The 22,684-nt window shown below is 36.5% G+C and overlaps 1 protein-coding gene across 1 annotated transcript; it reads right to left on the bottom strand.

Annotated features, from left to right (window-relative positions):
- Positions 1-3,264: 3,264 nt before the first annotated feature.
- Positions 3,265-4,065, bottom strand: LOC120091341 (14 kDa proline-rich protein DC2.15-like). Its single transcript, XM_039049338.1, has one exon. The coding sequence runs from the start codon at positions 3,990-3,992 to the stop codon at positions 3,582-3,584; it is 411 nt and encodes a 136-aa protein (XP_038905266.1). The 5' UTR covers positions 3,993-4,065; the 3' UTR covers positions 3,265-3,581.
- Positions 4,066-22,684: the final 18,619 nt, after the last annotated feature.

The raw sequence follows: 22,684 nt of genomic DNA, 5'->3' as shown, positions 1-22,684 counted from the left end.
TCAAATTTCCTTAATTATAATTATTAGGTCTTGTTTACCAATAATGCTTTCCAAGGACAATCGATTTTGGAAGGCTTGACATTGAATCATCAAAGAAAGGTTTGGTGTCAACCTCCCTCTTTAATGGTTTAATCGAATTCTCTATAGTTCATCATTATCCTTAACAAAGATTGTATATAAATTTATCTTAATTGACAAGTGTTGCTAAAGAAAATTCTTCTCCTCACCCCTTCGAGAATGTTTTGAGGTTTTTCTTTTATGGTAAATGTTGAAATGTCTTGAATCTGTTTGTTGGCGCTTCGAACAACCTAGTACGGGAGTCTCACTGGGGCGGTGCGTCCTGGTGGAGGTTCGAGGGCAGCGCCCCTGAAACCTATTCAGATTTTGTATTCAGCATATTTATTTATTTGCAGTTATTTACGTTTTTTACCCTAGAGTTTAGAACAGTGCGATATATAAACTCTCAAACCTAGATGCGCCATTCTTGATGTGATTCTGAAAATATTTTCTTGAAATAATATTGTTCTTCCTCTGCCCGTGGACGTAGCTAACACACTGTTAGTGAACCACGTACATCTGTGTGTTGATTTTTCCCTACTTTACGTTCCTTTTTGTATTCTTTAATTGTCGATTTCGCAACAATAGAACCTGCAATAGAATTGTTCATGCCCTCACGTCAATGGAGGTTGATTTTTTTTCCCATAGTCAGGGGTCGAAGAGTCTTTTTAGGGTGTTTGTTTTTTTTTGGTCGAGGTCCTCTCTTTTGTTTGACTCTATTTGTTTGTAGTTTCTTTTCTGCCTAATATATTCATTTTTTAAAAAAAAAAAATGCTAGTATGCCTTTTTCTACTCTTCTTGTGGCAAATTTATATTAAAATTCCAAATTTAAAGTACTCATTTTACCACCACTTGCTTCCAAAAGATGGGTTTTCCCCCCTATTATAAGTTAAATTCAGATGATTAAGTGTGGGCCTAATTTAAATCTTAATGATGTGGGAATAACTAGGCATGGAAAAAAAAAGTTGCCATTAATTGCATGAAGTTACAAAGATTGTACTGAGAAATTGACCCACATGAATTATTTCCAAAATAGAAACTATATTCTTGTCCCAAAAAAAAATCTAGAAGAAGTTATATTGAAAGCTAAGTGAGATAATTAACTTGGGTCATTATGTCATTTTGACATTGTAACTTTTAAATGTCGAAGATAAAAATACTCAAAGATTTCAATCTCCTGCCCCATTTAGAAAATTTTGAGAATAACAAAGGTATGGAAAAGGTTATTACTTATTACAATAATGTAGTTTAATAAATATAAGCATCTAAATTTCTTTCTGTTTAGAAGGGTTAATTTTTGTCTAATTTTTTTTATATTTTTCTCGTAATCGACTAACAATGTAGAGTATCATTTTGTCAATTTCGAAATTTTCATTCATATCAACATTTTAAACCTTGACAACTTTGATATTGTATGATTTTTTTATGATAAGTATATATAGATATGATTGTTAAAAGAATCGGTTGATATTGAATGCACACCACAAACATATTTCTTCATAACATTTTTTTTATTTTTGATGTCTTCTTCGCTCTATTTTTATTATTTATTAGCTGTAGCTTTTTTTTGTTTTTTTTCTTTTTAGTAAAATCTTCTCTGTAGTTTATCAATTGTTTGTTTCCCAAAAGTGTAATTAATTAGCTGACAAAGACAAATGAGGATTTGCAATAAATTTGGGATATTGACCCTTTTGTCCCCATAAAGTCGTTTGAATTAGGTTCACTCACCTAAACTCATATAACAATTAAACATATTAAAGGAAAACGAGCTAAATCGGACTTAACTCAATTGAAATAGAAATCTATCTATGTTGCTTCGGTGGCACTTTTACGTTTTTGTGCTAGAAACCACGAGATCTATAGTTCAAATCTTCCTAAAAACTATTCCTTTGTTTTATTGACCCTTGTGCAAATCATGGTGATACTAATTCGATACACTCATCCTACATCTTGTCAAGAAAAAAAATTATGACGACACTTAACTTTAACATTTTTATATGTTCAAGTGTCCGATACCAACATTACGGATGAATTATGATTTCATTAAGATATAACTATTGTGGACGTAACATTGATAATAAGATATCTATCTAATTTAAGTATTTTTGTAAATATTTAATTCTTATAAATTTTTCCGACATGGATATTTTATTGATAATTTCATTAAATTGAAATATCCAAATTTTCATCAACATGAACTTTCTGAACATTAGTTTATGTATATATTACTCTTCCATGTCAGTATTTTCTTTAGTGTACGTCTATGATTTCATGCCCAAAAAAAATAAAAATAAAGTAACAAAAGGGTATAACATTTTAAAATACTCGCTAAATTACCTCAAATGTTTAGTTTGAGTATAGCATAGCATTAGAAGCACTTTGTAAATAATTTTTTTAGGGTAATTATTTTAAATGATAAAATTGATTAAAATATTTTTAAATATAGAAAAATTTCACTATCTATCAGTAATAGACTACAATAAACATCTATCAATATTCTTTTTCATATAATAAATGTTGTGTAATTATGAAAATCATTTAAATTTTCAACTTTTGTAAAAAAAAAATATATATATCAATTTTTTTCAGTACAATGACAAGGTGGGGATTGAACCTTTAACCTCTAGAGACGGAGTACATGTCAATATCACTAAGTCAAGTTCACGTGGATAAAAAGGAAAACAAAAAAAAGTCAATTATCTTTGTACTATACTTATAACTATGTCAACCTTATTTATTCATTTATTATTTCTTTTTTACAAATTCCCATATTTTCTAACGTGTTTGTGCCCATTATATATTTTGGGTGGTTGCTTATTGTTAATAATTGAAATATCATTTGTCGAGGAATTTCAATGTCGATATCAAGATTGAGTAGATAATTTTTAATATATCTCGTATAAATATCCATAAAATATAAAAGTATTTCACCTATTAGTCATCAATATAAATAGAAATGCTAATTAGTAAGATCTATACTTATTTAGAAATTGAAAAGAAAATAATTATTAATTTAAGTGATTTTTATATATTATTTAATTTATAGGAATATTTATCAATATCAATATTTTATCAATATATTAGTAAAATTGCAACCTCGATATCAATATCGACATCGATATTTCAATCCTTTTACTTATTGTCAAGACACTTAGTCTAAACCATTGCTATCATTCCAAACATATGCAGCATCAATATTGAAAGAGATAAAGGAAAACATTCTTGTTTTTATTCCAAAAGCTACGTATCTATATTTTTTATATTACACATAAACAAGGACATTGCTATAATGAAGCCTATAGAAGATGGTGGAATTCTAAGAAGATTTCCAAACCCATCATTAAAACACAAAACAGATCATAATGACCAAACATAACATTCAAAACACACACAATATAAAATAACCCAAATGGAAAAGTTCAAGAACAAAACTTGAGTGAAAATGAAAAGGATAATTAAGTAAGATTATTGTAGTATATTTTTTTTTTTGGACCGACATCAAAGGCCTACTTTATTGTAGTGTCTCAAGCTGGGCATTGGAAGCCATATGGAACCTTCTTTCCACAATAGTTCAAGAGTAAGCTGAGGGAAACTGAGAGGTCAATGTTGAGCCCTAAGGCTTTGGCTTTAATGACGGTACAAAGACAAACAGCAGCTTCAAGATCAGCTATGTCCTGGATTAGGGTGCAACATGGAGTTTTCGGTGGCTTACCGATCACCAAGTGCACTAGACCGTCGAGCAAGTCCGCGCAAACGCCGAGCTTGAGAGTGTCCTTCGGGCACCGAGGCTGTGGCGCCGGTTGCTTCGAGGGAACGCCCTTAGGGTGCTTCGGTGGTGGCGGCGGGCAAGGGACGTAGGTGGAGGTGACCATAGTGAAGAAGAGGAGGTTGAAGAGGAGGAGAAGGGAAGTGGCTGAGGAAATTTTGGAAGCCATTTGAAGAGGAATAATGATATTGAATGTTTTTAATGGCTATCGATGGGTGAGGAATAATGAGAGGATTTAGGGTTTTTATAGATGGGGTTTGAGATTTTTTAAAATGGGATTTTATGGTGAAGGAGCAAACTTGAGAGAGCACATTTGATTGGAGAAAGACAAGACTGGAATCTCAATGTCGTGGCACAACATCATGAAGATGAGACTTTTTTTTCATCTTTTAAAAATTTTGGCATTTTCCTAATCGATTGGCTGTCAATTGTGCCATTTGTCTCCCTAAAAAAATGCTTTCAAACTTCTTGATATGCAAATTGGGTTTTAGGAAAATATATATAAAGTACGTAGGGGGGAGGTATCAAACATCTTTTTGAAGAAGTCGATAGTTATTGCTGCAAAAATTAGTATAGACTACAATTTAATTTAACATAAGACCATGGTGTTTTAACAATCTAATCACATTTACCTACATTAAAAGATACTAAGAAAAGAGAGTTTGTTTTTCTAAATCTAAATTTTTACAATGATATTAGTATAGGAAATAAAGTAGTATAAGAGTTTGGTTGTAGGGACTAAAAATATATTTTATTCTAATATTTAGATTTAGGAAGGCTCTCTTTTTTATACAATTTCGTGATTCTCCCTTTATAATAAAAAAAAAATTCAAATATCACGTCGAACTTTGGTTGTCTAAGTTTCAAATAAACGATAACATATAGAATCCATAATGTTGTAAGCCTCAAAAAGATTAGAAAATAACTAAATTGAAATGATTTTCATTCATCAAAAGAAGATTGAACTTAAAAAATGAATCAAGGAAAAGAGAAAAATAATACTAAAAATCAGAAGAAAGAAAAAAAAAAAAAAAAAAAAAAAAAAAAAAAAAAAAACAACCTACTTAAGGTTTGATTGGAAACTAGGTTTAAAATTGATTTATTCTGATATCGAGAACTTGTTCGACTAGTTTTTTTTTTTTCAAGAAAAAAATTTCATTAAACATATGTCACTACAAGAAAAGACAATCTCCCAACATTAAAAAACACCATTAGGAGTCGATTAGTCAAGAGATATGGAATCTCGAGACGTTGTAAAAGCACCACTTGGAGTTATTATAAGTAATTCCCAAAGAAGTGTAACCAACGACAGGACTTCTATTTAAATGTGGCATAACTCCCAAGGGGTTAATCAGATCGTCAACACCAATTCTACAGCGTCAGGAGATAGACCGTGAACTCCCGATGAATGAATTTATTCATCGGGAGTTATGCATATTTCCTAACGCTTGCATTTTAAACGTCGAGAGATAGCCTTTAAAACTTCCATACCAGATCTTGAGATCGATTTCGCCACAGCTAGGGTTTGTGCCGATTTCTCCCCACCATTCTCTGTTTCATTGCCTCTTATCGATGTCTATTAGTCGATCGCCGCCATCACCTGTCGATCTTGAAGGTATGGTCCTCGTGTGGTCATCGGTCGAGCGCCATCATTGAGCTGCTCCTGTCGGACTTCATGGTGGTGAGCGTCGTCGATCTTGAAGGTAAGGTCGTTGTGGTTTGTGTATCGTGTTGTATGTTGAATTATGCTATCGGTATTTCATTGTAGTTATTTTTGTGATTTAACTCACAAATGAGAGAGGGTCATGCAAGACAAATGGAAGAAATGAAAAAAATGATTGAAGATATGATACGATCATAGAGAGAAGGGCCATCAAATTAGGTATGATTACTTCATTATCTAGTTGGCTAATATGTTGCTGTCTTGCAGTTATGGTAGCAAAGTAGTTATGTCTTACTAGTAGCTTTATGATAATGAATTGTTGGCTATCCTGTAGTTATGGTAGCCAAACAACTGGACTTTGGTGTATTTTCTAGAGTTTTTGTGTGTTTGTGGATGTTTATGAAATTTAAGTGTTATGTGGAGTGGGTTGAAATTAGTTATACTTGTTTTGGAGTTGAACTTGGAATTTTTTGTTTGTTTGTGGAAGTTTATGAATTTTAAAAGTTGTGTGGGATGGATTGAGATTAGTTATCTTTCTTTTGGAGTTCAACTTGTGATTTTTGTGTGTTTGTGGAGGTTTAAAGTTGAGAACATGTAATCTTGGAAGTGTGTGTTGATTTTCTTTGTTTTGTAGGATTGTAGGATTCATCTTATGATTTTTTTTCTTATTATGGAAGTTTATGAATTTTGAATGTTGTGTGGGGTGGGCTAAGATTAGTTTTCAAATAAGGGGTTGAGGGTTCTTCTTACATTTAATCTTCATATATAAAATAATGTTATCTAATTAATGTAATTATAGGTAAACTACTATTTTGGAAATGTTGTATGGAGATGTTGTTGGAGATGTCATCACACTTTCTTCTATGTATTCGTCAAGACATGTTTGTTTTGTAGACCATCTTGGTCAACTTTTCTCTCTTTTGTGTAATAAAGAATACTATTGACTTTGTTTTTGTTTTTGTTTATTTGTATGTGAATATGTTTTATTCTTTATGTATTTGATTTGCTTAATAATGTTCTAAATTTTAGGTTATTAGGATCAAAATAAAAAAAATGGATGGTGCACTATTTCTCGAAGAGGTCGTCAGAAGTTCTATTATCTCCCGATGGCTAATCAATCATCGAGAGTTTGATTTTAGAAATTGTGAATTAAACTCTTAAATTCCCAACGACAGTAACATTGTCAAGAGATCCGAGAACTCCCGACAAATAAATACATCCGTCAAAAGTAAATAAACTCTCGATGTTGTACATGATGCGTTAGGAGTTGTTCTAACTCCTGACGATGTGTATACACGCGTTGGAAGATGGTTTGCCAATAGGTTTATCCCGACCAAAATCCTGACGCCTATTTAGTCGTCGGAAGTTGATCTCTCGATGCATTTTTTACAATTTTTCGATGATTCAGAATTCTGATAAATGGTATTTATAAAATATACCAACAGACTGTTACAAGATAAAGTTAGTTATAAACAAAAAACTAGCTGAGGTATTTGAGTCACGATTTCTTCAAATTCTCCACCTTGACTCTAATGCCTTACAATCTTTTGAGCTTCCTGATTCTGACCATTTTGTTTACACTGTGTCTGGAAGTTCAAATCCAACCTGATCTAGACATTTGACCAATTTAAGCTTTGAAATAAGCTTTGTCAACATGTTGGTTGCATTGTCTGATGTGTGAACCTTTAGGATTTCTATTTCCCCTACCTCTACTTTGTCTCTAATGAAATGATACTTTATATCAATGTCTTTAGTTCTAGTGTGTTATTGTGGATTTGGGGATAAATGGATAGCACTTTGGTTGTCACGGTAGAATTTTACCACTGTTTGATCTATTCCAAAGTCTTTCAGCAATCCCTTAAGCTACAATGTCTCTTTAATTGCTTCTGCTAAAGCCATATATTCAGCTTCTGTTATAGATAAGGCTACTAAAGGTTGTAGTGTTGCTTTCCAGCTGATTTGATTAGGACCATAAAGGAATAGGTAACCTATTAGGGACCTCCTTTTGTCCATATCACCAGCATAGTCAGCATCCACATATCCATATAGTTCTAAGTTTGGTTCAACTGATTTTTGGTTGACTATTCTTGAGTTTTTGGACAAAACTAAGTATCTTAGGATCCATTTATTAGCCTCCTAGTGTCTCTTACCTAGGTTAGCCATATTTCTACTGACAAGGCTAGTTGAATATGAGAGATCAGGCCTAGTAGAAATCATTAAATACATTAGGCTTCCGACTGCCTAACTATAGGGTATGACTGACATCTATTTTTGATGTTCTTGGTCAGAATCTTTAGAAGAGTTAGCTGAGGATAGCTTGAAGTGTTGAGCAATAGGTAAGCTTACAGGTTTAGCATCACTCATATTAAACCTTTTTAGGATCTTCTCGCAATAGTTAAACTGATTGATGCTTAGAACAAACTCATCCTTGTTCCTTAGGATTTCAATTCCTAGGACCTTGCATGCTTCTCCCAAGTCCTTCATATCAAACTCTCTTTTTAAGAGGTTTTTAACATGGGTTAGATCTTCCTTGGACCTACTTGCTAGTAACATATCATCTATATATATAAGTAGGTAAACCTTGTCCTTATAGGAACCTGTATTTACATAAACACATATGTCAAATCAACTTCTTTTGAATCCAATGCTAGAAATATAGTCATTGAACCTTCTCCAGCACCTAGGTGATTGTTTTAACCCATAAATTGACATATTGAGTAAGAAATAGAGATTTTCTTTTCCTTTAACTTCAAATCCTTTAGGTTGCGTCATATAGATTGTCTCTTCTAGATGTCCATGAAGGAAGGTAGTTTTCACATCTAGTTGATACATTTCTAAATTATTTTGAGCAACAAAGGATAAAAGAAGTCTTATAGAGGTTTGTTTGACAACTGGAGAGAAAATCTCTGAGTAGTCTATTCCTTCCTTTTGAGTAAAGCCCTTTGCAACCAACCTTGCCTTATATCTAGGTTTTTTTTATCACATGATGCACCTTCCTTAAGTTTGAAAACCCATTTAGAGGCAATTGGTTTATAACCCTTAGGCAGAGGAACTAAAGATTAAGTGTCATTCACTTTTAGTGAATGCATTTCCTCATTCATAACTTCTATCCAATCCTATGCATCAGCACAACTTGTTGCTTCTTCAAAAATTGTTGGTTCTTGGTTAGTATGAGCCACAACAATATTTAGAACCAAATTCATATAGTTCATTTCAGATATCTAGCTGGAGGAGTAATGGTTCTCCTTTTTCTATCCCTAGCTAAAACATACTAACTCAAATCAAGCTGCTCATTTACAGTCTTCTCTTGCTCCCCTACATCTTCCTCGACTTCTCCTGTGTCACTAGGTAAGTTAGATTTTGTTGGTTGCTTAGTAGGTAACTCCACCTCAATTCCTATGTTAGATGACTCACCTTCATCCTCAAGGCTTTTCTCCTTTTTCATATGTTGAGGTTGATGCTCTAAAATCTCGTGTCCTATAGTTTGTAAACAGTTGTATGAACGCTTGTGTTGTTAATATATGATATTTACTTCACATTTTGTATTTTTGCTCAGTTACTTGTTTTATTTTCTTTACCACAAACCAATAAACATAAAATCCATTGTTATCTGTATATGACTCAAGCATGTATGTACTGACATACAAGTGGATCATGTCTTGAGTGATAACCAAAATGGTCTGTAGTATATGGATATAGAAGGGAAACCTTATCGTGGTAAAGTTACGGATGCAGCCCGCTTTGTAGAATGGTCACAAGTGTTGTGACTTGTCACAGATGATCTGATCCTGATCATTCGTGTTGGGGACATGCGAGCGGAGGCATCCTATACAAAGAGTTTGTATAAGACCTGACCATAAAGTGTGAACGTTTCGTTATATAACACCATTCATGATAGAGACTTCACTTCACGAAGATGACCATAGGTAACATGACGTCAATTCTGAGTGAGTTGGGAACTCCTGCCATTGAGGGCGGTTCTTTGATTTGTATGGGTGTGAGTGGCCAGGTCGCCGATTCAAACCTACCATTTTGGGGATTCATCTGATTTGGGAGTTAGGAACTCAGTTACACAAGATGGAATTCACTTCTTCCCCGAGGCAGGGGTAAGTAGATAGATAGCTCCCTTAAGAGCTGATTCCAAGGCTTGAATGATGTGGTGCCACACACCTTCTCTTGGCCTGAGAGGTGTTCACACATAGTTAAACTATGTTGTATTGTTCATTAGAGGAATCAGTGGTACTTAAGGAGTGAGATGTAACTATTTGGGTAAAAAGGTAATTTAGCCCAGCTATACTTACGAGCATCTGTGAAGGGTCTAAAGGAAAGTGGAAGTGAGATTTCCATGAGCAGGGGAACAAGGCTATTCCAAATTACAATCAGGAATTAACATAACATTTACAATCGACTTCAAATAAACGGTTAAACAATTCAAATGCAGAAATTACAGCATGAACAACAAATGCATAAAAAGATCAAACTTTACGCACAATAGCAGAAGTGTCTCCATGCTCCGATGCGCATGGTCACTCGAACAATCAGCAACCACAAACGCTCGATCTACATGACTGCAAAACAGCACGAACACTTCACGCTCGTCCTCAACGATCTTCTCAGTCACGAACTCCTTCGCAACAGCGAACGAACTTCTCCGCAGCACCACGAACGACCTCCAGAAAACCTTGACAGTGTCGAGTTGAGTCTGATATCACCAACAAGGCTACCTTGGTATTCTCGGTGTGAGAAATCTAGAGGTGGCTCTGTTCGAACTTGGTATGATGCAGACGAACGGAGGAAACACCGATCGCATACACGACTGGGCAAATGGGAAATGGCAAGAGACCTATCGTATAGGTCGATGCCCAATCGTTTAGATAAAGCTAAACGATCGTCTAACAAAAGCTATGTGATCGTTTAGCTCGGTCTGTCGCCTACAGACTCTACACAATTGTTTACCTTGGGGCTAAGCATCTTCTAGCAAAACTATGCGATTGTTTAGCTCTACTCTGCACGATCATTTAGCACGCCCAGCCATCGTTTAAGTAAATCCGAATTTACTTGATGACTTCATGAGTTTCTTCTTGCGCGAAGAGGAAAACTAAAACTTTTAAATCTTTTCTAAAACTCCATCTTGACAATAGGAAAACCACTTACCTTTTAAACTCACGGTTACCATGATTCAATAACCACCCACTACATTGGTTATTTTAAAGAAAAAAATTAATTATCCAAATTATATATTATAATTATAAATGATAACCAACTTATCATACTATATTCTATAACCTATAGTTTTAATATTTCATCTCATGAAACATATAAACCATAGTCTTTTTCTATTCCATGGTACTTAATGTAATCTCATTTACATCAATCCTCCACTAGATGTATCTCATACATCATACCGATATATTAACATATATAAATCAAAATACCTCTTGTCAATTTGAAACATTTCAAATCACACCAAGAACTGATCCTCATACTGAATCCATTGAGCTACCAAGAGAGACCTCATGGACCTGTAGCTCCGAAAGCTCCACCGGTAAGTTGAATAACTGACTAAACTCTTTAGTCATGGGATCCACACATCCATTAACTGTCAGACAACTCCACTAAAGACCGATAACTGAACACTTCTTACCACAGATATATAATGTGTCCATCTTAACCAATCAACAATGCAACAACCCTTCACAAATCGCTTGTAAGTATAGCTGGGCAAATAACCGTTATGGCCCCTATAAGTTTACATCTGTCTCCTTAAGTACCACTGATACCCTTCTAATGAACATAAGTCAAGTTCTACTATGACTGAAGTCTTCTCTTTCCAAAGAGAAGCTATGGCCACTATGTTCAAGCCTGGAGAATCAGCCTTGAAGGGAGCAATCTCCTTACTCTATCCCCTGTTTCGGGAAAGAAGTGAATTCCATCTTATGGATTGAGTTCCCAGCTCTCAATCAGACAAGTCCCAAAAGGTAGGTATGTTGAGTTGGCAATTTGGCCACTCTCACCCATACTAATCAAAGGACCGCCCTCAAAGGCAGAAGTTCCCAAAACACTCAGGATTGATGTCATGTCACCTATGGTCGTTTAGGTGAGATGTAAGTCTCTAGTATCAACGGTGTTATATACAGAGTCTAGTAATCTCGTGGTCTAGGTCTTATACAAACTCTTTGTATAGGACACCCTGTTCCACATCTCTACATGAATGGTCAGGATCTACCATTTGTAGTAGTTTACAATACTTGCAAACCTCTACAAAGTGGGCCGTATCCGTAGTGTCACCAGGATCACGTATCCCACCTTAATTTTTATACTACAGACCGATTTAGGTTATTACTTAAGGCATGATCCAATTGTATATCACATATACATGCTTAAGTTCACATAAGATAACCAAGGAGCTTTGTTTATTGGATAGAGTAAATGCCAGAATTAAATAACATTTATTTTATTAATTGAGTAATGTGTATCTTTATAAAACAACGAGACTCCAGGAGAATTAGAACACCAATCCCAACAATCTCCCACTTGTCCTAATGACTCGGGAGACTAATGTACAATACAACACAAAAATGTACAATATACAATAAACTAGGGCATACCCCAGTATCATCTCCCAGTTGCCCTAGACAAGATGTCGCATGTTCCGCAGACCCAGACTCTCCAGGTGACCCTCAAACACTTTAGCCGTGATGGCCTTTGTAAAGGGATCAGCAACGTTCTATCCCGTAAGGATCAGATCCTTATCTCCATACACAAGTATGTAGACCCTCATTCTCCGAAGATACTTGAGGATCGTCTTAACCGCCGTCTAGTTATCAAATCCTGGATTGGACTGATATCGACTGACAATCCCTACCACATAGAAAATGTCGGGTCGAGTACACAACATTGCATACATCAAGCTTCCTACAGTAGAAGCATAGGGAATCTGTCTCATCTCTTCAACTTCTTAAGGTGTCTTAGGATGTTGATCCTTAGACAAAACGATTCCATACCTGATGGGTAACAAATCCCTCTTGGAATCCTGCATCCTATACCTGATCAACATTTGATCAATGTACGATGCCTAAGACAGGGCTAACCGTTTGTTCTTGCGATCCTGAATGACCTGGATCCTGAGAACATACTGTGCCTCACCCAAATCTTTCATTTGGAACTGGGCAGCTCGCCAACTCTTAATGTCAGTCAGATACCCTACATCATTCCCAATGAGTAGGATATCATCCACATACAATACCAGGAAAGCTACTGAGTTTTTGATGATCTTCTTGTAAACACAAGGCTCATCAACGTTCTGATCAAAGCCAAACGACTTGACAGCAGTGTCAAATCTGATGTTCTAAGATCTAGATGCTTGTTTCAGCCCATAAATGGACCTATTAAGCTTGCAAACTCTTTGCTCTTGATCTGGAATTATGAACCCCTCTGGTTGAGTCATATAGATGGTCTCCTCAAGATTACCATTATGAAAGGCAGTCTTGACGTCCATTTGCCATATTTCATAATCATAAAATGTGGCTATGGACAGAAGAATCCTGATAGACTTCAGCATGACAACAGGTGAGAAAGTTTCTTCATAGTCAACTCCCTCAACCTGGGTATAACCCTTTGCCACGAGTCTAGCCTTAAAGGTTTGCACCTTTCCATCTACACCTCTCTTTCACTTATAGATCCACTTACACCCAATAGGTCTTACCCCATCAGGTGAATCAACAAGCTTCTAAATGTTATTGAAGTACATAGACTCTATTTCTTGGTTCATGGCTTTAACCCATTCATCTTTTTAAACATTCTCCATTGCTTTCTTAAAAGACAACGGATCCTCGACTCCATCATTCGTAATGACGTTTTGGGATTCAGTCAAACCTATGTAGCGATCTGGTGGGTTCAAAACCCTCCCACTACATCGAGGGAGACTCAACTTTTGAGTTGGTTGACTAGACATCTCGACCTCAACAACTCTTGTTGATCTGTCGGCTTGTTCAACAACTCTTGTTGAACCCTACGCAATCGCAGTCTCAGTCTCACTTGAGATCTCACATAAAACGAGCTTACTTCGTGGCTTATGATCCCTCATGTGATCTTCTTCTAAGAAGATAGCATTAGTGGAAACAAATACTTTGTTCTCACTTGGATCATAGAAGTATCCTCCTCTCGTTTCCTTGGGATAACCTACAAAGAGGCAAACCTTCGAATGGGTTCCAACTTCTTTAGGTTAGCTGCTAGCACATGTGCCGGACAACCCCAAATCCTGAAGTGACGTAAACTACCTTTACGGCCTCTCCATAACTCAAAAGGTATTTCAGAAACACTTTTCGAAGGAACGCTATTCAGCATATAACATACAGTCTACACTACATAACCCTAAAACGAGTCTAGAAGATTAGCATAACTCATCATAGACCGAACCATATCCAATAAGGTTCTGTTTCTCCTTTCTGATACACCATTCTGCTGAGGTGCACCAGGGCCCGAGAGTTGGGATGCAATCCCATGTTCTATCATATAGTTCTGGAATTGGCGGTCCATATACTCTCCACCACGATCAAATCAAAGTGTTTTTATCTTCTTACCTAGCAAGTTTTCAACTTCAGCCTTATACTCCTTGAACTTGTCAAGGGCTTTAGACTTAGTTGCATTACGAAGAGATACCCAAACTTAAATTATGAAAGAGATAAAATATCATACCCACCTCAAGCTCTAACATTCATCGGACCACAAAGGTCTGAATGTACAAGCTCCAAGGCTTTCTTAGCTCTGTAACCTTTTCCAGTAAAAGGTCGTCTAGTCATCTTACCTTCGAGGCATGATTCACATACCGGCAAGGAGTTTTCTTCTAAACTCTTTAGAAGTCCACTTTGCACCAACTTCTCAATCCTATTGAGGTTGATGTGACCTAACCTAAGATGCCAAAGATGGGTGTTTCTTTTGAAGAAACCTTTGGTCTTTTAGCTGTTGTTGCCGTACTGAACATTTCAATGTTAAACAAGGCTTTTATGACTAACGGCCTTAGTACATATATAAGTTATTTTCCATTGAACCATAACCAATCTCCATTCCATTCTTGAAAATAAACACTTTATTCTCAGAAAAAGAGACGGTATAGTCTTGTTCAATGAGACAAGAAACCGAGATTAAGTTCCTCTTAATATGAAAAACTACAAAAACATTATCCAGTAACAGATAACGTTTCTTGTCAACAAATAACTTCAGCCTACCTACAGCAACAGCTGAAACAACCTCCCCAGTTCCGACTTGAAGAGTCATCTCTCCCTGTGGCAATGTTTTTCAGGAACTGAATCCTTGGTAAGAGGAACTGACATGATTGGTAGCACCTGAATCGAGGATCCAGGCAGAAACATCATTCTCTACCAAACATGTCTCCAAGACCAATAAATCATATTTACTGTTTTGTCTCCTCTTTTGGAGAGTTCCCAAGAAATTCGTTTCACACGATTCATTCCACTGAAAATAGTCGGTCATTTTTAAAAGCTTTAAATGGAAATACTAACGAGTTGCTAAAATAAAAACACATTGACCTACGTTAGGTTTTAAGCAAATACCCGTTGTAAAACAAAACACCATCCAATAAGGTTTTGGCAAAACTAACAAGAACCCCGTATGACATCTAGTTTCGCAATGACACTTCAAAGGTTTAGGACAAAAGCCGCTGAAAGGAGGTCAGTTATCCCTCCTCTGAATTGAGAAGTTCTCAACCAGTCATTAATACCAGAACAATTCATGTTCCTTAATGACAAGCCATCATTGATTTGGCCAAGAGATCATTAACATACTTAACAATCTCCCATAAGTGTGACCGGCCATTTTTAAGCCCTAGAGGTCCGTCCCAAAAGGCCAATCCGAAGGGAAAAAATCCGATTGGGGAAAAACCTAAAGCGACCCTATCCATTTCTGGAGTTCACATTGATATTGACCAACTGCACAAAACCCATCCGAAGAGGGATGCTCCGAAGGCGACACGGGGGCGTACAGAATGATCTCATGGTGTGAACCAATGACAGAGACCATAGGACGTGTTGATACACATCCTTCACCCACTTACTATAAATACTCTCTCCATCCACCTTGATATTGACTCATGCAAACACCATCCGAAGGGGATGTATTCTGGGCATCTCGAGGCCAAGCATGAATCTCACGATGTGAACATACAGGGAGAAACATTAGTGGAATCATAGAGATATCTGATATGCCTCTTCCTCCCACTGAGTATTTTATAACCTAAGGTTTAGCGTACTTAGAAAAAACACGACTAAGGATTTTAACTAAGTGATTTTTAGGTTTTCCCAAAAGTAACTTTTACCTTGGATAGTGAAACAACTTTTGATCATCATTCATTAAACTCTTTAATAGAATCTTTGACCAAATCGTCGCATGCTTGTTGAAAATCTATCTAATTTACCTTTCCAGGTAGGTTCCCAGGTAGGGGTGTTACGTTTCCGTCAACTTAAGAATGCCAGCCTTGCCAGAACCCGCCTTAGAAAAAAGGTCTCTTATAGATAGGTTTACAACAAATTTAACATTTTATTCAACCAATTTAATCCTATTAAACCGATTTTAAAAGATTAATCTATGTTACTAAACTATTTAGAATCATTTGAACTTAGGTCTATCTCAATCCAATTTTAAAACCCTTTTAAAAACTTGAGTTCACCCTAAGTTCGCATGCAACTCTGAATTATTGATTTTAGGTATAATTTCCTTTATAACACTTATAAATGGAAACAACCACCACAATGCAAAGGTAACACATGCAAGGAATTCATAACGCTTATAAACAACCTAAGTGTCATGCTCAATGCATTGTCCATTCATTGCTACCTTCTTTTATATAACACTTATACAAAACCGCAATGAAACAAGCAAAACGTGCTTCCATTCACCCTTAAACTATAATACTTATAAGAAAAGGATGATGTATGATAATGTTCAACTGCAAAATACAATTCTTATATTCCATGATGCATGTGAATGCTTTCAAGTAATTTCTTCATGCAATATTATAACATTTATAATACATGATGCATGAATAATTGCACAACTTAAGGTGGGTTTTAACTATATGACAAACACTTTCACTTATAAGCACTATACATCACATGTATAAGCAATAAAAGTTGATGAACCGGGTAAGATTTCCTTAAACACAAAAAGAAAGCTAACTATTACAAAGACAAGGAGTCTCCGGTTCAAATAGGCGAACTGGGTCTTGAACCGCTCGCCAAAGCATCGCTTCTCCTACCATCGTGTACTAAGCACCCCGCGATCGTCTACACGATAAAACAAACACTTCGTTCTATCGCGTACCAACGCTCCAAAGTTAAACGATCGTTTAGCATTTACTATACGATCATATAGAAAAATCCAAACGATCGTTTAGCTATTACTACACAATTGTGTACCTTTACTAAGCGATAAAGTCTGAAGTACACGATCGCTTAGCACGCTCCGCAAAACGCCCGCCTTCCACGATCATCTAAGTGACTATGATGCCACGAAGCACCATCGCCTAAGCGATCACTTAGCTAACGCCTCCGTATCGCATACGCGCGATCGCATAGGTAGTAACTAAGCGATGAAGTTTGCTAACTACACGATCGTCAAGCGCGCGCCTTCTACTAAACGATGAGCATCACATGCTCCCACTACGATCGCCTACCTCTAGCGCCTACGCGATCGTGCAACCAATGCCACACGATATGGTAAACGATTTACCCCATCGCTTAGCATTAGCTAAACGATCGATTAGAAAATACTACACGGTCGTTTAGAAAAAAATATCTAAATGATCGCTTAGTTAAATCCCAACGATCGTTTACCTGAGGCTATACGAACCGACCAATGCTTGATCTTCTTCTTCGTTGAGAACTGCATCGCCATGCGCCAAGGCTTCATCACGAATGACTCGAGAACTCGAACTTTTCGAATTACAAACTCAATTGCAAAGTTAATTTCGCCAAAAACATAGAGGTTCTTACAATTAACACTTTGTAATACTGAAAGCTTTAACAAAAAGGCAATTTAAATCCGAAATGTTCATCAAAATCATCCACAAATGCAGAAAACGGTTTACCACAAATTCAGAAACCCACCGTGACTGAAAAATACATTCAATTCAAATCTGTAATTTGGAATATCAAATAACCTAGCTCCGATACCAATTGAAGGAAATCGGAAGCGAGATTTCCATAAGCGATGGAACAAGACTATTCCAAATTACAATCATGAATGAACATATATTTACAGTCGAATACAAAACAAGTGATTATGCAAATCATATAGAGAAATTACAGCATGAATACACTCAAATCAACAGAGATCAAACTCTACGCACAATAGCAGAAGCATCTCCACGCTCTGATGCGCACAGCCACTCGAACAATCAGCAACCACGAACGCTCGATCTACACGACCGCAACACTGCACGAACACTTCGTGCTCGTTCTTAACGATTTCCTCGGTTACAAACTCCTCCACGACAGCAAACGAACTCCTCTGCAGTACCATGAACAGCCTCCAGAAAATCTCGACGGTGTCAAGTTGAGTCTGACACCACCAACAAGGGTACCTTGGTATTCTCAGTGTGAGAATCCAGAGGGTAGGCTCTGTTCGAACTTGGTATGAGGCAGACAAATGGAGGAAACATCGATTGCGTACACGACTAGGCAAGTGGGAGATGGCGGAGACCTATCGTATAGGTCGATGCCCAATCGTTTAGATAAAGCTAAGCGATCGTCTAGCAAAAGCTATCTGATCGTTTAGCTCGGTCTGTAGCTACAGACTCTACACGATCGTTTACCTTGGGCCAGCGATCGTCTAGCAAAACTATGCGATCGTTTAGTAAATACTGCACGATCATTTAGCTCTATTCTGTATGGTCGTTTAGCACTCCCAGTCATCGTTTAGTAAATCCAAATTTATTTGAGTTTCTTTGCACGAAGAGAAAAACTCAAAACTTTTTCAAAATTTTGTAAAACTCCATCTTATCGAAAAAGGGGTATTTTCTTATAGTGCATGGCAACAAAGAAAGCCTAACATGAAGACTTGTTATTTCATTAACATGTTATAATTGTCTCAATAATAATGGTTGGATGTAGATTAAAAAATCTACATCTCCTTTATAAAAAGTAAAAACTACTAAATAAAAATTGGAGGTATTTCTCTCAGACATCTAACTTTGAAAACTATGCCACATTGTAGCGATGTTGCTGATAATTTCTCCAGATCAATAGTATCCCCTTGTTAATGAAAATGCATTCATTTCCTTCTGTCGGGCTATTCAATCTTCTCTAGGCCCAATTACTCAAGATCAACATTGAGAAAATAAAGAAATGGCTGAGAAAGGCTCTGTCAAATCCTTGATGCTAGATACTCGATGCTCGATATGTTTCTACTCGACACTTGATGCAAATTTTCTTCTATCCTTGACGAGTTTCTATTCTTTCCGCGATAGAACTCGATTAATGTTAGTCGATACTCAACTCTACTTGATGAGACTTGATCTTTACTCGAAACAACTCGAAGACAAAAATGACTGACTCGAAGCTACTCGATAGAGGAAATCGATGCATGATTCAACTCGATACTCTGGAATTCGATATGATTCGAAAGCAAGATTGTATTCATGCGATTTGCAGAAAGATTAAAGTCGATCGAACGAAGAAGATAAAGACAAGAAGAAGAAATACACAGGTTTACGTGGTTCAGCCAAGATGCCTACGTCCATGGGAAGATCCACGTTCTTTTTCACTTAGAAGATTACATACAACTTGTTTGTTTTCAGAACCATTTTCCTTTTAAACTCACGATTACCATGATTCAATAATCACCCACTACTTTAGTTATTTAAAAGAAAAAGAATTAATTATCCAATAATTAATATTATTATAAATATAAATGATAACCAACTTATCATACTATATTTATAACCTATAGTTTTAATATTTCATCTCATGAAACATATAAACCATAGTTCTTTTTCTATTCCATGGTACTTAATGTAAATCTCATTTACATCAATCCTCCACTAGATGTATCTCATACATCATACCGATTATATCATATATAATCAAAATACCTCTTGTCAATTTGAACATTTCAAATCAACACCAAGAATTGAACCTCAACTGAATCCATTGAGCTACCAAGGGGACCTCATGGACCTGTAGCTCGAAGCTCCAACGGTACGTGAATAACTGACTAAACTCTTTAGTCATAGGATCCACCATCCGTTAACTACCAGGCATTCCACTAAAGATCGATAGTTGAACTCTTCTTACTACAGATATATTATGTGTCCATCTTAACCAATCAACAGTGCGACAACCTTTCACAGATCACTCGTAAGTATAGCTAGGCCAATAACCGTTATTCCCTTGTAGTTACATCTGTCTCCTTAAGTACCACTGATCCCTCTAATGAACATAAGTCATAGTCCTACTATGACTGAGTCTTCTCTTCCAAAGAGAAGTTGTGGCCACTATGTTCAAACCTCGGAATCAGCTCTTAAAGGAGCAATCTCTCTACTTATCCCTGCTTTAGGAAAGGAGTGAATTCCATCTTGTGGATTGAGTTCCCAACTCCTAGATCAGACAAGTCCCCAAAAAGGTAGGCATGTTGAGTTAGCAATCTGGCCACTCTCACCCATACTAATCAAAGGACCGCCCTCAAAGGTAGGAGTTCTAAAAACACTTAGGATTGAGGTCGTGTCATGTAACGCAAGTTTTGATTCCTTATTATGCATGCACTATGATGGTAGATAATGTATGATACAAGCTCATGTCCCAGTTACCAATTCCCCGACAACGGTGCCATAAACTTGTAACGGCATAAGTTGTATAATGATGCAAGCAAGGTTCAAGACCACGCATGGATGATTGCGATGATATGCGATACTACTTCTAGATATGCGTTATTAATGAATGTTCTTGTAGTATGTTGTGCGATGTCACATGTTTCCTTACGTTGAAACCAAGTATAATTTCACCACAAGTTTCTTGGTGTGATCCGAGGTCGAACACAGGGATTGTTTTAGGTTGATTGCATTATATTTGTGATACACGCGACCAAGGGTTTTTCATTTTATAAAAGGTTGTTTGTACAAGTATTTAAAAATGCGATAAAATAAATTGCGATGAAAGTAAATTACGATAAAATAAACCTAAGCTATGATGATATAAGATACAGGTTTCATGATACAAGATATTGAGGATGAGACTGGCTGTGAAGATTATACAAAGATCGTGTTATGCGGTAGCAAGTCTTTTGTGTGAAACAGAAAGAGAAAAGATAATTAGTACAAACATCGCAAGTTCCTTAATTGCGTTAAAGGCATAAGTACGGTTCCGCTTTTCCCTTGATGTACATCTCTCAGTGATCGGCCGCGTTTCCCACATTTTTGTGGTGAAACAGGGACAAACGTAATGTACGCAAGGTTGCTTCCATCTCTGGAAGTACTTCTTGCTTTAGTTAATGCATTCTTCTAATGTTCTCTCAACAGATCAAAATGGCATCTTCACTTTTGCTCTCACAAGTGAAGATGTCGTCTAGCATGCTTTAGCTAAACATCTTTATTTCTTTAGCATAGAATAAGTTACTTGTTTAATTCATATTAATCACCAAGGGATTAAAAAAACATCATGGAGAAAATGATTTATGGAAGAACGGAAATAAACAGAGAAGTGGAAATGGAAATGATTGAGACATTCAATAATACTATTTAGCATCTAATACATGATTGTGAATGAAGAGATTAAGAAGATGAAATACAATTGATAAATGAGAGTTAGAAACAAATACAAATAAGCACCAATGCCTTGGCACAGATCTGGAATGGAGAATTGCTTGTCGGCGTTGATGGAATGAATGGAAGGATGAGCTTCCCTCTCAGGCTTACTCAACCAGTAGGCGGGATCTAAGTACAGAGCTTCTTGGCGGGGATTTGGCAGAATTGCACTGAGAATCACCTCTCGGCCTTGTCTTTTCTTTTCTCGGATTTCCTCCGATCAGCACTCAGATCAGCTCTCTCAATAACCTCGTATCAATTATACCCCCTATCAAGTATATCTTTCAGTGAATTCTTTAAGGGTATTTATAGGCTGAAGGCTTTGACTTTCTGACTAGTACTCATGATTGGTTATATTCGATGGACACATAAATATATCTATGGTAAGAAAAGTTCAGTTATTGGTCTTTAGTGCAATGCCTGACAGCTAACGGATGGTGGATCTTGTGGCTAAAGAGTTTAGTCAGCTATTCACGAACCGTTGGAGCTTCGAGCCACAGGTTCATTAAGTCCCCTGGGTAGCTTGGATAAAGTCGAGAACCAGTGTTTGAGTTAATTTGAAATGTTCAAATTGACAAGAGAAAGTTTGATTATATATGATATAATTGGTTAAATGTATGAGATACATTTTTTTTGGAGGAAATTAGATATAAATATGATTTATGTCAAGTAGAGGAGAAAATACTATAGTAAATATGTGATATCAAACTATAGGTTAAAAATATAACATGACTATATTTATTAATATTTTAGTTGTTAATTATATGATAATTAACCCAAAAATCACGTTTGGACGTGGGTTAGTGGGGCAGCGTTGGTTATTGTGACCGATGAAATAAAAATGAAATTGTTTCATTTTGAATCACCCGTCCAAAAGAAATTAGAGAGAGCATGCTAGTGAAAGCTAATTGATCACTTAAGAATTTCGAGAGCCTATACAATAGTCACTCTCCGCCTAAATGATCGTCCACCTCGCACCTAAACGATCGCATAGCTTCTCTAAACGATCGTAATGTGTGACGAGTTTGTTAAACGATCGTATACCATTTCCTAAACGATCATTCAGTAAAACCTACACGATCGTGTAGTGTCTCTTAACCGATAAACATCGTGCTATGCGATAGTGCCTTTTTTCCTCCCACTTGCTTATCACCTACACGATCTGTGCTTCCGCCTTCCTCTACCAAATTTACCAAAGACCACGCTTTGGGTTCTCACTCCAAGAATACCCGGGGCTCTTTTCTGGTGGTGTCATCCCCGCGGCGTTCGTGTTCGTGCGGTTGTTCGTGATGTTGTAGTCGACGCTGCTACTGGGCGTTGGTTGATCGGGTGAAGGGTTCCGCTGCGTTGAGTTCCAAAGATTGAAGATTGTCTTCAACTGATG

Source organism: Benincasa hispida, chromosome 11 (assembly GCF_009727055.1).
Source record: "Benincasa hispida cultivar B227 chromosome 11, ASM972705v1, whole genome shotgun sequence".
In the NCBI taxonomy this organism is placed as follows: domain Eukaryota; kingdom Viridiplantae; phylum Streptophyta; class Magnoliopsida; order Cucurbitales; family Cucurbitaceae; genus Benincasa; species Benincasa hispida.
Note: the sequence above shows the minus strand (reverse complement) of the source record. Positions and strands in the feature narration are given on the sequence as shown.

Coding starts and splice junctions, on each gene's coding strand:
- LOC120091341 (XM_039049338.1), bottom strand. CDS start 3,992: ATGGCTTCCAAAATTTCCTCAGCCACTTCCCTTCTCCTCCTCTTCAAC.